We start from the raw sequence: 17,214 nt of genomic DNA on the forward strand, positions 1-17,214 counted from the left end.
GTATGAACTCAAAGATCGAAGTGTTCTTGGTCCGGATTTAATTCAAGATGTAGAATAGAAAGTTCGAGAAATTCAGCATAACCTCAAAGTGGCCCCTGATCGACAAAAGTCCTATTCTGATCTTAAAAGAAAGGAGATTGAATTTGAAGTTGGGGATAAAGTATTTTTAAAGGTATCTCCATAGAAGAATGTGTTTAGGTTTGGTCGGAAAGGAAAGTTAAGTCCCCGGTTTATTGGACCATATGAGATTGTAAAAAGAGTGGGACCCGTAGCATACCAATTGACTTTACCACCAGAAATGGAAAAGATTCACAATGTATTCCATGTCTCAATGCTTCGGAGATATCGATCGGATCCCTCCCATATCGTAACCCCAGAAGAGATCGAGGTACAACCGGATTTGACTTATGAGGAAGAACCGATTCAAATTTTAGCTCATGAGGTTAAGCAATTGAGGAACAAGACTATCCCATTGGTTAAAGTTTTATGGAAGAATCACAAAGTAGAGGAAGCAACATGGGAGAGTGAGGAGGATATGAGGAATCAGTATCCCCATATCTTTTCTTATTGAAAATTCGAGGACGAATTTTCTTAAGGGATGGAGATTTGTAACATCCTCCATGCCGGGTTAGTGATTAATTTGTAAAGTTTCAGCATTTGGTGATTTAAAGTAGAATGATGGAAAAGTTCAATGACTTATTTGAGTTGTTTTGTGTAGGATTGAATTATAAAGAAGGAAGATTAGAAGGAAAAAATGGTCTTTTTTATAGTAATATAATTATTTAGGGTTAGTATTATATTAACCACGTGGAAGTATAGGAAATTAAAAACAAGCTTCCAGAGTCCTCTTCTTCTTTCTTCTTCTTCATACGTGAGACCCAAGCTAAGGTAAGATTCTATTGTTAGTGAATTTCTTGATGAATTTATGGTTGATTCATGACCATTAGGCAATAGTTAAGCTTAAAGGAAGTTTAAATTGTTTTAAAACCTCAAGATGAGAAGTATATGAAGAATTAAAGAAATGAAGTAGAAAAGTGAAATCTTAGATTAGAGTTCATAATAAGAATTGGAAGTGAGATTTGACTTTTCATCAAGTTAATTAAGGGATAGGAAGTGTTAGAATAGGAATTTGAACATGTTGCAAAACTAGTATATTTTTTGCAATTACATAGGAATGACTAGATTTGGAGTTAAAGAAGTGATTATTGAGTAGAAATAAGTTTAAGTATGTGTATTAAAGTTAGGAATATTAAAGGGAGTGAAATAGGAAGGTTTGAACTCAAATAAGGTGATTTTCGAGCTCAAAATGGGATTTTTGGGCTAGGGGAATCGGTACCCATTCAAGGGGAATCGATCCCACCTCAAACGAATATGAATTTCTAGAATGCTAAAGGGGAATCGATACCCCCCAGGGGGAACCGATTCCCCCCAAAAAAAAAGAAGAAAAGAAAGAAGAGAGACTAAACTATCAATCCCTTAAATTGGTAGGCTATTAGAGGTTAATTTCAAGACTTAGGCATCTGATAATCATCTTGAAAATTTTTCTTATATAGATATTGAGCCTAATCGAGTTCCGGAACCATCGACAAGTAGGATCAATCGAGGGAAAGGCAAAGAAATCTAGGTGAGTGCATATGCATAGCATGAATATGTATTTTATTCAGTTCTAGACTTATGATAAGTCTAGATTCAATATTTTGATACATGATCGTAGTTCATATGATGATATATGACATGAATCCATACCATATGCATTATGGGACATGAATATGAAAGAAAAGTTATATGATAAAGTTATGGAAATAATATGTCTACGTGATATAAATTAGATAAATTGTGAAAGCCCATGTTATGTAAATGAGAACTATAGGTATAGTTGGCATGCCAAGGATAGAGGGTCTATGTGGTCCTTTGGGACATATATGTATTCTTTGGAACATGTGTGAGGTCTGGTGAGACACATACTTGATCCTTGGTATATGTATATGATTCTTAAGGAATGATATGTGGTCTTTCGGGACATATATGTATTCTTTGGAACATGTGTATGGTCTGGTGAGAAACATACTTGATCCTTGGCATATGTATATGATTCTTAAGGAATGATATGTGTTCCTTATGGACATTATTATATGGCACTACGGTGCAATTCTACGCGGCACTCCGGTGCAATTCTACGTGGCACTTAGGTGCAATTATATGAGCTGTGGTGACAGCATAGTACACAACCTCACAATACTCACATACCTTAGGTTCTCTATATGGTACCATGGGCTAATGAACTTACTAAGGCGAACTTATGAATGTGAATTTGATAAGTATATGTGTAAGAAACATGGTTTTGGTTATTGCATTGTTTACATACATCTTATTATTGCAACACATCTCATTTTGGCAATTACTTTATATTTATTGATATTATTATTATATTGCCTCACTAAGCCGATAACTTAGCGTGTGAGTGTTTCACACGTAGGATCCGATAAAGTAGACGATCGAGGTTAAGCAGCTGGATAACATTACTCCTGCAACTATCAGATCAGAAGTAACTTAATCAGTAGGTCATTTTGTTATGAAAATGGATGTTGGCATGTAATTAAAGAGTTAAGTTGTGTATGCTCTGAATATTTTGGTAAACTTATATTACCATATGTATATTATTGTATTTTTTGTAATATAAGTTCAAGTATTTTACTATTATTTGTAATGAGTTGTGTTTTAAAAGTCAATGTAATATCTCTGACTCGTATCCGGGTTGAATACGGGTTGGGGGTGTTACATAGTGTGGCTAAAGTATCAGCCATCTGGTTTTCTTCTATCGGGAGATAACTAAAAGTAATCTCCTCAAATCTTTTTATCAAATCCATGACTAGATTATTGTACTCTAGCAATTTGGAATCTCTAGTCATCCATTCTCCGCAAAGTTGATAGATAACTAAGGCTAAATCTCTGAATACTTCTAGGATTTTGATTTTGCGTTCAATTGCAGCTCGGATCCCGATGATACAGGCTTCTTACTCAGCCATGTTGTTTGTACATTCAAAACTGAGATGACTGGTGAAAGAATGGTGATCTCCTTTGGGTGACACTAATACTGCCCCAATTCCATACTCGACAGCATTTGATGCACCATCAAAATTCATCTTCCATGTTTCATCTTTTGGAGCTTCCTCTTCTTCTATTGTATATATGGTCATTAAGTCATTGTTTGGGAATTCGAATTTTACTGGTTCATAGTCTTCTAGTGCCCTATTTGCCAAAACAATCTGCAATGACACTACTTTTCACAGCTTTCTGGCTCACATATACCAGGTCGAATTCTGCTAATAACATTTGCCATCTCGCCATCCTCCCATTCAAGATTGTTGATTTCATCATGTACTTCAAAGGATCCAATCTTGATATTAACCACGTGGTGTGGTACAATAAATATTGCCTTAGTTTTTTCGTAGTCCAAACCATGGCATAACACAGCTTCTCGATGTGAGAATACCGGGTCTCGCAGTCAGTGAACTTTTTACTTAAATAGTAAATGGATCGTTCTTTCTTTCCTTGTTCATCATGTTGTTCTAGAACACATCCCATTGAATTTCTAAAAATGATCAAGTACATAATTAATGGTCTATCAGGAACGGGCGGAACTAGGACCGGAGCATTGGATAAATAATGTTTGATTTTGTCAAAACCTTCCTGGCATTTATCGTCCCAGGTTCCTGGATTCTTTTTCTTCAACAAATGGAAGATTGGATCATATTTCTCCGTTAACTGAGATATGAACCTGGCGATATAATTTAACCTCCCTAAGAATCCTCGTACCTCCTTTAGTGTTTTAGGGGGCGGTAATTCTAGGATTGCCTTGACTTTATCGGGATCTATTTCTATCCCTTTCTCACTGACCACGAACCCGAGCAACTTCCCTGAAGTGACCCCAAATATGCACTTGGCTGGATTAAGTTTTAACTGATATTTCCTTAATCTCAAGAACAACTTCTTGAGAACTTGAACATGTTCTTCTTCAATTTGTGATTTGGCAATCATATCATCCAAATAGACTTTTATCTCTTTGTGCATCATATCGTGGAACAAAGTAACCATGGCTCGTTGATAGGTTACCCCTGCGTTCTTTAGCCCGAAAGACATCACTTTATAGCAAAATGTGCCTCACATGGTCACAAATGTGGTTTTTTCCATATCGTCCGGATTAATTTTGATTTGGTTATATCCTGAGAAGCCATCCATAAATGAGAAGAAAATGTGACTTGCACGATTAAGATCTCGGTAGTCAACACACATTCGGACCTTTCTATCCTTATTTGGAACCGGCATAATATTTGCTACCCATTCGTGGTATTTGGACACTTGTAGGAATCCATCATCAAATTGTTTCTTCACCTCATCTTTTATTTTTAGCAACATATCTGGTCTCATTCTCCGAAGCTTTTGCTGAATTGGCTTGCATTATGCCTTTATTGGAAGCTTGTGTACCACAATGTCATTATCCGAACCTGGCATGTCTTGATAAGACCATGAAAACACATCTTTGAATTCATTCAAGAGATGTATAAGATCCGATCTTATTTCTGCTGAGAATGAAGTACCAATCTTAACCTCCTTCTTATCATCCTCAGTCCCCAAATTTACTATCTTAGTCTTTTCTTGATGGGGTAAAATATGCTTACTTTCTTGCTCAATCAAGCTGACAAGTTCAGGATTTAACTTGCATTCCTCATCATCCTTATAACCCTCGGATTCCTCTAGACACATATCATTTTCAAAATCAACTCTTGGTTCAGAAACGTCATTATTCGTGCAATTAATATCTGGAGACCTGCAAAGGGAGATGAATACGTTTGGGCTAGAGACAATAATATTTTTTTCAATGACTAATGGCTATCATAAAGACAGAATACATGTTTTCCATGGAAAGAATGAAAGAAAATGAATCATTTTATTAAAATAAGGATTAAAGATAGTACACCCTAACAAAGGATCCCTATTACTTTCGGGCTAAAGTAACAAGGTTGTTATCATGTATTACTCTAAGATTTGTTTGAAAAATACAGGGAGCTCCTCAACAGTATAATTGTTCAGAACATATCCAGGAGGACATGGACGAATCAATGCCAGAGAGCACTCCCCACTAGTGTCATATAACGTTGATACTGAGATCTTTCATCAGGGTTTCAACTTCAGTAGCTCCTTCCTCAATCCATGGAACTTCCAGTGCCTTTATCACAAAACCCATATATGTGAATGTCTGAGTGATGAGTGGTATGATGATAGGTTCCCCGAAGGCATCTTGGCCATATGCTCTGGCCTTCTTTCTGTCCCTGAGCTTCTAGGCATATTTAACCCTGTCTTGATAGGTAGGTTTGTATCTTATCCCAAAAAATTTTCTCTTAGGTATGGGGCTCAATCTCTTGGTGACTCCTTGCAGCTCCTTCCTCAATCATTTCCCAACTATAGCTCCTCGGGCTAAAGTTTCCTTCAACTGCATCTTAGTATTCTTTGAAAGTTGGGGAGATGTAAATTTCTTTCCTTCAGGGACAAAGGTGGCATTGACGAACTCCAGGGATTGGAAGGACTACTCGAGTGCACTTTCGTTTACCTCTATATATGGCATATCAGTGGTGATAGAGGCTATGATTCCCTCTTCAGCTTTGATGGTTATAAAAGGCCCTTCAATGATAAATTTGATTTTCTGGTGCAGTGAAGAGGAAACCGCTCCAGCCATATGTATCCATGGTCTTCCAAGTAGGCAATTATAATTCGGGTGAATATCCATGACCACGAATTCTACCTCGAATGTTACAGGACCTACCCTCAAAGGGATTGTGATCTTTCCCATGATGCTCCTTTCTGTGCCATCAAATGCTCTAACAGTATTGCCACAAACTTTCATGTGTGAGGTATCTACTGGAATTCGATTCAAAGTTACCCAGGGCATGACATTCAATACTGATCCATTGTCTATTAAGACTCCAGATATGATAACCCCTTTACAGTGAACGATTATATGTAGTGCCTTACATCTACCCTTATCATCCTCGGGTATTTCATCATCATTAAAATAGATAAAATTGTCGGCATTGATGTTGCCCACCAACCTATCTAAGCGTTCTACTGGTATGTCCTTGGCTACGAAGGTCTCATTCAATACATTCAACAACGTATTTCGGTGTACCTCTGAGAACATAAGAAGATACAATTTTGAGATACGTGCAGGAGTGAGTTGTTCCACAATGTTATATTCACTGTGCTTCAAAAATTTTAGAAACTCTTGGGCCTCATCAATTTTAATAGGTTTATTAATCTTTTCTTCATTCTCATTGATTACAACAGCTCTAGCCTTTTCTGTTCGGCGAACATAACATCTGCCACTTTTAGTTAAACCTCCAACCTCATCAACTTCGCATTCCTTGTGCTTGGGAGTGGTAATTTGACATGTGTAACTCCATGGAACACTTCTGTTGTCTTTGTAGGAAAATGGTACTGGTGTTTTTATCACTACTTTCGGTACCGTTTCCCCTTGTTCACCTCGTAGCTTGGCTTAGATATAACCAAAACTGGCTTTTTCATCTTTGTGTGTCAATCTTTTTTGAATTGTCTTCGGAGGAATGAATGTCTCATTCATTCTTTGTCGATTCTTCTTCAAAGAATTGCATTTCCTTCTCATCCATCAGCTTCTGTATTATATTTTTGAATTCATGACAATCTTGGATCTGATGGCCATTATCACAATGGTCATCTGTTCATACACCCATTTTAACGGTGTCTTTACTTCTTCTTTACAAAGGGTTTCTTTAATGAGTTTTGGCCACCAACAATTTGGCCTTTCTTCAATGCCCTCTCAATCATTTCCCCACACATAACTATATCCGAGAAACTTTTCGTGGCTATCCCCAGCATATGATCAATATAAGGGGATTTTAGTGTATCAATGAACATGGTTATGAACTATCTTTCAACCAATGGGGGGTGGACCTGGGCAGCAATATCCCTCCAGCGTTGCGCATATTGGCGGAAGCTCTCGTTGTTTTTCATCTCCATATTTTTGAAGGGTAACCCTATTTGGCATCATGTCAGTAATATATTGATATTGCTCTTTGAAGGCAATTGCTAGATCTTTCCAAGACCTTATTTTAGCCTGGGTCAGTTGGTTGTACCATCTTGCGGTAGATCCTGTCAGACTTGCTTGAAAATAATGTATCAAGAGACTATCGTCTCTAACGAAGTCGGTCATCCTTCTACAGAACATTGTTATATGTGCACTAGGACATGTCTTTCCTTCATACTTCTCGAACTCATTCATCTCAAACTTAGGTGGTAAAACCAAGCCGGGTACCAAACTTAGCTCTACCGCGTCTATCTCTTCATGGGACCCTTGCCCACCCATCTCCTTAAAGAAATCCTTGCACCAATCTTTAGATGCTCAGGCACTTGATTCTTCATTTTCTCGATCTTATCAAGATCTGGTATATTATACTCGTTCGGGTTGTTCTGAGGGTTTGTGACAACCATTTGAATTTTAGCAGCAGATGAACCTGTTGGATGCCCAGTGAGCTTTTCAAATGAAATAACCAATCTAGAACTAGATTGTACTGGTGCATATTCAGAAGTCTCGGCTACTGCAGTATTTTGTTCTTTCCCTTCCATGCCGCTCTGCCCAGGTAATTTGGCCACGATGTCATTCACCATGTTAGATTGGCTTTGTATTATATGGTCAATGGCGAATTTTTGTGACTGCTTCATCTTAGCCTCCCAGTCTTGTTGCATCTTCAGGAGCTTTTCTTGAAGTTCTTTTTCTATTTTCTCGAGTTTAGCATCCATTTTCTTAGTCTTGTTTATGGTTTTATGCGAATGTGTGGCTTCGGACTGGTTTTTATCAGTTTTCAAGGTATTTTTCTTCAAAATAAATGTTCATAAATTAATATCTTTATGGTTGTTTTTTATGCACTTGAGATGTTTAGAAAATTAATATGCAAATGTAAAATTGCAAAATGCAAATGCAAAAGGTATCGATTTCCAAAAGTAACCATTCTTAGAAAAAGTTTCATTCTTCCAAAAGACTTTTCATCATTACAAGAGAGATCAATCTGCAAATATGGTTTGGCTATTTTACTTAGTTCCATGACCTCAGTCATGATCTCAACAACTTTCTCTCCATATTCGAAAGATAAACTGGTGCAAAGTAGGATGACTTCAGCTCTTTTGGCGAGCTCTTGTGTGTAGTGAGCCACCTCGCTCATTTGTGCTATTGCTTCACCCATCATGCACTCATGTTCCTCAACCAACATCTGGTGGTGCTCATACGTATCCTTCCACCCATCATTGATACGAGTGATTTTTCTTTCCAGGTTGGTGATGTGTACTCGAGAGCGCTGAAGCTCACTCTCTAGTCCTCTGACTTGTTCTCGCAAAAATTTATTCTCCTCACGAGAAAGCCTTAAGTCCATCGACCCGGGTGGTACTTGAACTTGAAGTAAGGACTCCTCAAGGTGCTTAACATGATCTTTAAGTTCACTATTCATATCCCGAGACTGATTTAATTCTCCTTCAAAACTGGTTTGTAGATCTTCTATTTCCTTGGTTAATTGTTCCACTCGCCTGTTCTTTATTTGGAATCTTTGCAAACCATGACCCAATTTCGGCCTACTTTCTTTCGAGAATTCGATTCCACCCCTGTCTCTCAGTCCATACTTCATCTTTTTTTTCTCTCTTGCTTTCTCTAATTCTTGGATCCTCTGATCTCTAGCCTCGAGTTCTTCCAGCATACTATTCATTTCAGTTTCCAAACCAAAAACTCGATGTTTTTCTGCTTCCCACTCCTTCAAGCTAGTTTCTTTCTCATCTTTCTATTTCTCAGCTCTACGACTTTCAATCTTAAGTTGCTTAGTCGCTTCTCTTTTTTCAGCTTTGTATTTGTCCCGTAATTTCTTGTCGGCTTCAATTCTCCTAAGTTGGTGTTTGTTCTTGGCCTCTAGACTTTGAACACGTCGCTTCTCAATTGCTAACTCTTTAGCCCACTGTTGTGATGTCTTGCTAGATCTATATATTTTCTTTACCTTTTGTAAGTTGCAACAATCTCTTTTCAGGCCAGCCAGTTCAAGATTAACTTTCTCTTTATCTTTCTTCAACAACTCACATTGTTTGGCATGGAGACCTCTATCAAGATCTAACATGAAATTCTCTTGTTTGACATCTTCCATTGCCTTGTCCCATTTATTATTTTCAGTTTCAAATTCAGCAATGAGAATCTATGCTTGTGAGGGTACCACCCTAATATGTTCTTCCCAAGGAATAACTTCTCCTTGATTTGGAAAATGGACATTTTCGTTTCTTCTTGCAAACCTCCAAGCCTAATAATTTGGAGTGTACATAACATCCTCGGCCACAACTTTTGTTCGAAAGGTTCTTTTCCAGGCAAGAGATAAATCACGTGCTCTCTTCTTGTAGTGGTCTCCATGGTATGTGATTTCAGACTTATTTAAACCACTCGTAACTGGGATAAATTGGCATGCCCTATACTGTCTGAGAACCATCACGGGGCATAGTTGACTCCTCCTCATAATCACAGCAACAAAACATGATCAAGATCTCCACATCTGAATAAAATGCTAGTATATCCTAGCCAATGAACACACCAAGCGATGTCTCAATCTTGTAGATTACTGAAAGTTGATATCCATCTTCTCCTTGGTAACCCCTCTGGACACTCCTTGCTAAGAAATTCTTTCAAAGGCGAATACATGGTGGAGAAACGATGATAAGATATTTTCTCTTCCTTCCAGAAGTGGCTAAGAATCCAGACAGTGAGTAGCTGGGCGCATCCTATAAATCGACCCCCTCCAGTCTACACAATTATTTAAGGATCGGAAGGTCTCTGCCAAAATAGCTGGTGCCGGATTTATGTCTTTCTCCAATCTGTCAAAGAAATCTGCAACAGCAGCCTCCGCATGAAACAAGGTATTCGGGAATATCACTAGACCATATACATCCAGAGCAAACGTGTTCAATCTCTTATCTTCATCCATGTGCTCGAGTATCACCTTCTTGAGACAATGCCACGTAAAATATTCACTTTCTCCTTTCTGTTGGATGTGCTCTACTATCAAATTTCTGCCTCTACTAGTAATCTTTACAAGTTTACTTTTAAAGGATTGGACTTTTGGAGGTCTAGAATAAATCCTATCCACCTGAAGGCTCTCAAAGTTAAATAGAGCTGTATACTCTTCTATTGTCGGCGTCAAATCTTGTCTGTTGAAAGTGAAACAGTTGTATGCATGGTTCCAGAATCGGACCAGAGCTTTAAGCAATGGTTCATCTATCTTTACATAGAGTTGATAGGATATGTCACTATATTTCTTGTGGAACTTCTCTTCGGTAGCTACTTTCCAACTCTCCCAAATCTCTATGCGTTCTTGTAGATTATTCTGCTTGAGAGTGACATTTACATCTGTGGACATATGTGATACATAATACCCAGGCAAACTGTCTCCTTTCGCCCTTTGTGTTTTTTCAAACCAAACTCGGACAGCCGGATTGAGTTCTTCCTTGTTATGAAAACTCTTTTCCATTTTAATGGTCGCTCTTCTACTATGATGATTACTTAGTTAATCAACACCTTTCTTTTATTTATGATGATCATGCAAAAAATGCCAAATAATAAACCATTAAACACAGAAAATATGCCAGTATAAAAGAATTCAAATATCAAGCAAATATTATTGAAAGGTAATTGCAACACCTACCCACATGCTCTTCTAGTTCACATGCTTTATTCAGAAAATAAAATATTATGAGTAAAGAAAGAAAGAAGGTTTAGCGTTGTTTCTCCTTTACGTATACTTATTTTGGGTACTTATTGATGGACAGAGGTTCTGAATGAATTTTATCGGGATGAGTTCGTAGAGCTCACTATATGCATGGTTTCGACACTATGAGAAAAATGTACTTGAATTGTCCCTGTTGGTGCCTCCTTAAGCTGCCAAACCCTCAATCTTGACCCATTACAGGCTCAAGCGGATCGAGTTCAATTCGAGAGGATACATTTCCTTATGTCCATACGGAGAAACAATTTATCTCACTTAAACATAAGGTATATGAACCCCAAAGGTTACTTGCTAAAACCCGTACGGAGAAACAAATTATCTCACGTAGGCTAAGCTTTTACCTAAACTTAAAAGGGACAAATCTCGTAAGTGAGCTTATGGTATATAAATGCACGTGTCGTTTGTGAGGAGAAACTCACAAACCTTTAACATATGACCAAAAAACAATTCTTTCACAAGTCCCAAAAAAACTGTTTAAATCTGAAAATCACTTAAAATCAAAAATCAATTAGTTAAAGATAAAAATAATGCATGTAATGTTGAAATTCAAAATAAATAAGGATCATAAATCAAATACAATTTAAGTTTGTAATTCCCAAAAATAAAATCAATGTATAATCGTTTATGGCTTGACTCTCTAAGCTTCCCCAGCGGAGTGGCCAAGTTGTCATAACGTTTCCCGCGAGAATCCGTTAGACTTTAAAAATTTAGTTTTGGGGGGAAAACGATGAAATTCGATTTTGAAAATAATTTGATTTTGGAGTCGCCACCAACCCTTAAGTTAGGTAGATTGGAAACCTTCAACGACAAAAATGGTCTGCGTTTTACCAAATATTCATTTTTAAGAGTTCGGGAGTCGGTTACGTGTGGGGAAGGGTGAGCACCTCCACAACACCCAAATTTTGGTACCTAAACGATTATATGTTGTTTAAATATTGGGAATTACAAACTTCGAAAATATATTTAAATCATGATCCTTTTATTTATTCTAATTTATTTAAGTATCAATTTCAAAAAACGACTTAAATAAGAAATACGGTGGATCAAAAGATTAAATAGCTCATAATATATTTTATAGAATAAAAATATCATAATTATTTTTATAAGAGAAAATGTGTCATTTTGTACGAACAATCCTTGAAAATGTGGTTCCTTTATAGTTAGGAGACTTTTCCATAGATTCTCCTCACAAAAGACCTTATTTCATATTTTTTTTAACTATAAAATATAAGTTAAGATATTTAAAAGTAAATACAGAAAAATTAAAAAAAACTAGAAAATGACTGAAATAAAATATTGAAAAATTAAAGGGCAGAAAAATAAAGTACTGAAAACTTACGAATGATGAAAAATAAATAAAGGAAATAAATCGCATTATATTTAAATGTTAGAGTATTAATAAGTCAGTGGCAAAAATCAAAAGAAAAGAAAGTAAAATGCCCAAATCAGAAATAAATAAAAAAGAAAATATAGCATATTTAGTGATATAATTAAAAATAACGAAACTAAAGTGTCAAAAACTAAATAAATAAATAAAGAGATCCGGGGACTAAAATGTGAGACACGGTAATGTATTAAGAATTTAACGTAATTTTACACAAATAATTTAGTGACCAGTTTATAAAAAGGCTTAAGTGTACAGGGGCCTAAGTGTGATTTTACGCACAAGTTTGGTGGCCAGAATGTAAAACATGGAAGAAATTTGAAGGGCCTCCACGCGATTTGTCCATATTTTCTCCTATATATTTATCTAATTTTAGGTAAAAAACCTAGCCATCTTTGTTTCTTCCTCTCTTTTTCCTCTCTACCTCTCTCGCATACTCCCTCTTCAACCTTTTTTCTTATTTTTTTTTATTTTTTAGAAAGCCATGAAATTTGTGTAGACAAGCAGAATCAAACTATAAACTACATTAGGTTTTCTAATTACATCTCAAGAATCTAACAAGATAAACCAAAAATAAGAAGAAGAAAAAACGAGAATACCTCTTTAATTTGCTTTAAAGATTTCAGTTCTATTTGTTGTGTTTTATTGCTGAAAAATCCGTTTCTTTTACATAGAATTCGATTGGGTTTTATACCCATTACAAAATCATATAAAATTTAGTGATGAAATGATCAAGTATGGGCTGCTGACAAGGCATGGAGGTGGCAGGGGATGGTGTGGAGCAACAGTGGCATGGGTGAGTAATGGGCAGCATGGGGCATGTTGACCGGTGAGTGGAGCATGGGCATGAGAAGCTGCACAGCTTTGGGAACAACAAGGTATGGGGGACAAAAATTGGTTATTACAGTAATATTACATTCCGTGAACCAAACGCACCCTTAATGGTATAAATAAATCGAGTTTGAATAAATAAAATTATACTTTTATTTATTTATTTATTTTTTTAAGTGTTCATATCCGATTCTATTCATTTAAATTTTTAATATCGTGTTTGTGTTCGTATATTTATTTTTTAAGATGTCCGTGTTCGTTCGTTTAATGCTCGTGGATATATTTGTTTGCCCTTCACGAACACGTTCCGCAACCAACACTCTAAAAAAACTAGTCACTTAAGATCATATATGGATCATACAATGATAATATCCTTAATATTATTAAGATAATTATGACTTGTTTTAATATATTTTATTCAATTTCACTATTCAAATAATGTTATAGCGTAGCCAACATAACATATAATCATGATTCATGTTAGACAATTTATCTAAGACTAATTCAAGAAGAGATCTTATATGTTTTGTGATTATAGGGCGAATTTTAATTAGTAACTCGTTAATACGAAAAATCAATTTATAGCAACCTTTCATTTTCCTATCTCTCAACGAGTTCATAACTAAAAAAATCATACAACAATTAATTTCGTTGATTTTATTGTAATTTTAACATCAAATTTAGTCTTCGTAGTAAAAAAAAAGTCATTAACAGAGTTTGTTTAAGTGGTACACAATTTGATACCGTTTAAGTAGATTTCGAGTTTGAGATTTTATGTATACATAAAATTCACTAAATTTGATTAAAATACGTTATATTAATAAATATTAAGTTTACTGATAAAATACGTTATATTTTTATGTGTGTATTACGTCAAAATGATTAAAATTCTATTTAATTTTAAAAAAACAAATTTTTTGATTCGACTTATTTTTTAAAAATTTGAGTCAAGTTATAAAATGAAATCGAATCACACTAAATTTTTAATAATTAATGGATTAATTTTTAAGTTTGATTCAAATATCTCAACTCTACATAGTATACATGAAATAAGATCAAATTACATAAAAACTTTTTTAGTTTTACTATTTATAATCATTGGATGAGTGAGAATAAACGGATGAGATTAATAGTAGAAATTAATAATATATTCACTAAAAAACCGTTAAGAGTTAATCTCAATAGTCTATTTTTACTTAGTCAACGGTCCTAAACATGTATAAAATTAAATAAATTTTATATTATGTAGATGGATCATAAATTCATAACCCTATATATATATATACCATATATGATTATAGAAAATTATTTATATTAGAATCAAATTGTATCATAATATTATAAATATTTATAATTAAAATTAAACAAAAAAGGAAAAACATCACTCGACTCGACTTAATTTTCTTTAAATAAAAATTAGATTATAAAATAAAAACTCATCGATTCGACTTATTCAAAATGTTTAAACTCAATTCTAACCCGGCTCAACCGAAAACTCAGGCAATGAGTTAAGATTGTAGAAAAAGAAAAGCGTAAAATAAAGAAGAGGGAAACGAGTGAATGAAAGAAAGTAGGTGAAGGAAGGAAGCGATGGGGTATAGGGAAGAGTGCACCCTGCGAGAAGGCAAACAGCCATTGACTTCGTTGTTACGTGCCGTTGAGGTTTGGGAGTGCATTTACCACTACTGCCATTCGCATTACTTTTATTCTTTCCACCCTTTTATATATAACCCCCAATCCATAGAATTAATAATGATTGAACCAGCATTTCCAGAAGAAAAAAAGTAGGTCAAGTTAAATTAGATTAAGACGAAGCTTTTGTTGCTTAAATTGTCACAAGCATGGTAATTTGGGTTTTCTTTGTTTTGGGTATTTTGAATTCAAACATTTGGTTAGTAGTTTTTGTGTCAAAACTTGGGAGGGTACCCACCTAACTCAGCACCCTCTCAATTACTCCATTTACTTGTTTGTTGGTTGAATTAGGAGAGACTTTCCAACCTCATGCTTTTGACTTTATAAATATATATATATACACATAAGATTAGTATCCACATACGCAATGTAAAAACTCTTTACAAATATATATACATAAAACACATTGTTGACTATGGATTGTGGAAGCTGAAATTATCTGTTGGAAGAATTGAGGGGAAAAGATTAGCAATGAAAATTCTTGGTTTATCAAGGTGACATCCAAGCTCAGTTTAGTGACTTTTAATTCAGTCATCAGATCTTCCTCTTCGTCATCAACGTCGAGTCCAGTTGGTGCCATTGGTTTGACAGCAACAATGAATTAAAGCTAGTTTGATTTAGAACCTGAACTTGAACCTAATTCAATACTACTAGATCGATCTATCCGTGTATCAAACAACCTGAACCTGCAATATATTAGCGTACAAACAAAGGGTTTGATTTAGAAATCAACATATTAATCGTTTCTGTGCAATGTTCACAGCAATCAAGCAGGCTCTAGTAAGATGGAGAATTTCATTTTATCATATATAAACAAGTCAGTCTTGGGAAACATAACTAGTAGAGCTGAATCTATTACATTTTAATTAATATTTGTTTGCAACTGTTATCAAAGTGTTGGGATGGCCGAGTTGGTCTAAGGCGCCAGATTAAGGTTCTGGTCCGAAAGGGCGTGGGTTTAAATCCACTTTCAACAGGTTTTTTCTTTTCTCCAATTTGGTGAAATTATTTTTTAGACCTCTTACTATACTTATCTTTAAGATTTATTCCTTGTACTTTTATTTAGTATAATTGTCTCCCTTTTACAATGTCATTAGTTAATTCAAGTAGTTAACAAAAAAATCATGTCAATATTTATGGATTTGGTCCTCTTATTATGCCCAAATTAGAGTTTAGTCTTTATAATTTAATTTAACGTAATTGTCTCCCTTTTACAATGCCATTATTTAATTGAAATAGTTAACAAAAATAATGTCAATATTTAAGGTTTTGATCCTCTTATTATACTTAAAATTCAAAATCTAATCATTATTGACATATCTGATTCCTCTACTTTGCATAACTGACTCCTCCAATTTTACACTGCTATTAGTTAATAAATTTCACACCAATATTTATGGTTTTGGTCCTCTCAGTATAATCAAATTTAAAATTTATGGTTTTGGTCCTCATAGTATAAACCCACAATCATTGTGTAAACCATCACCCCACTTGTTATTTGTTAACATTGATGCAATGAACGTGAATCATAGAATTGGTCGAAATGCTTAACCCGCAACAAACCCAAAATAGGTTGATGACGAGCCTGGAAGAGAAGCTTTTTAGGGACCTCATGGATCATTTGTCTTAGAACAATGTCTGTAGGTTTTATAAGAGCTTCTGACGAGCTTAAGTGCAAAGTCTTTCCGACCACCTTCCTCAGAAATGCTCGAAACCGAAACTATTCCCTTTCGAAACCGAAACTAATCCCTTTCTCCCAATTCTATTTATGATTCTAGAGGACGTTCATATCATTTTATAGGGCACTTCTTGGCCAATAAGGTCATCCTCAAACCTAGAGTAACTCTCCTTAAAGTAGTATATGAGCCACATGAATCCTTTGGAGATTATATTTTAAGGTCCAGTTGAGCCATTAATAACATATTTTAAGGATGTTATGGAAACATTAGTCAAACAAGACCACATCAATATTAGTCAAACTAAAACACATAATAAGGACAATTTTTTTATAATCATTAACACAATAAACTAATTACTTAAGATCATACGAGGACCATGTAATGAGAAAAATTAAAAACATAACCAAATAAACTCGGATAAAAGCTAAATACGAATAAATCTTATTGCATCGACAAACAAGCCACAAAAAGAGGTCAAACTATTGAAAGATCACTAATAAACTTCAAATCAGAATCAAATGACGTGAGAAAACTATCAACGAAATTAAATTTGTGTATTCAAATCCAATCCGAGGGTTCAAAGCATGGAAGATCAGTATGATAACAAATGAACACAATCTTCATCAGTTGTGGCAATATCAAATCCGACCCTGAAAGAAAAAATAAGTGAAACTAATTGACAAACTACCGAAAACTTAGCATGAAGACAAAGGAAAACGTGACATAAAGACATGTCATAATAAAATAAAAAGTAATGAATACCTACGGTCGATGATCAACACTAAAATTTATAGTG

General features: G+C 35.1%; 1 protein-coding gene across 1 annotated transcript; it reads right to left on the reverse strand.

The window, feature by feature from the left end:
• Window positions 1-7,365: 7,365 nt before the first annotated feature.
• Window positions 7,366-8,783, reverse strand: LOC120202177 (cingulin-like). The gene is made up of 2 exons (XM_039202648.1): window positions 8,037-8,783; window positions 7,366-7,905 (listed from the first exon to the last, which is right to left on the reverse strand). Exons 1-2 carry the CDS (start codon window positions 8,781-8,783, stop codon window positions 7,366-7,368), a joined length of 1,287 nt encoding a protein of 428 aa, XP_039058579.1.
• Window positions 8,784-17,214: the final 8,431 nt, after the last annotated feature.

This window comes from Hibiscus syriacus, unplaced genomic scaffold, assembly GCF_006381635.1.
Source record: "Hibiscus syriacus cultivar Baekdansim isolate YM2019G1 unplaced genomic scaffold, ASM638163v2 tig00008276_pilon, whole genome shotgun sequence".
NCBI lineage: Eukaryota > Viridiplantae > Streptophyta > Magnoliopsida > Malvales > Malvaceae > Hibiscus > Hibiscus syriacus.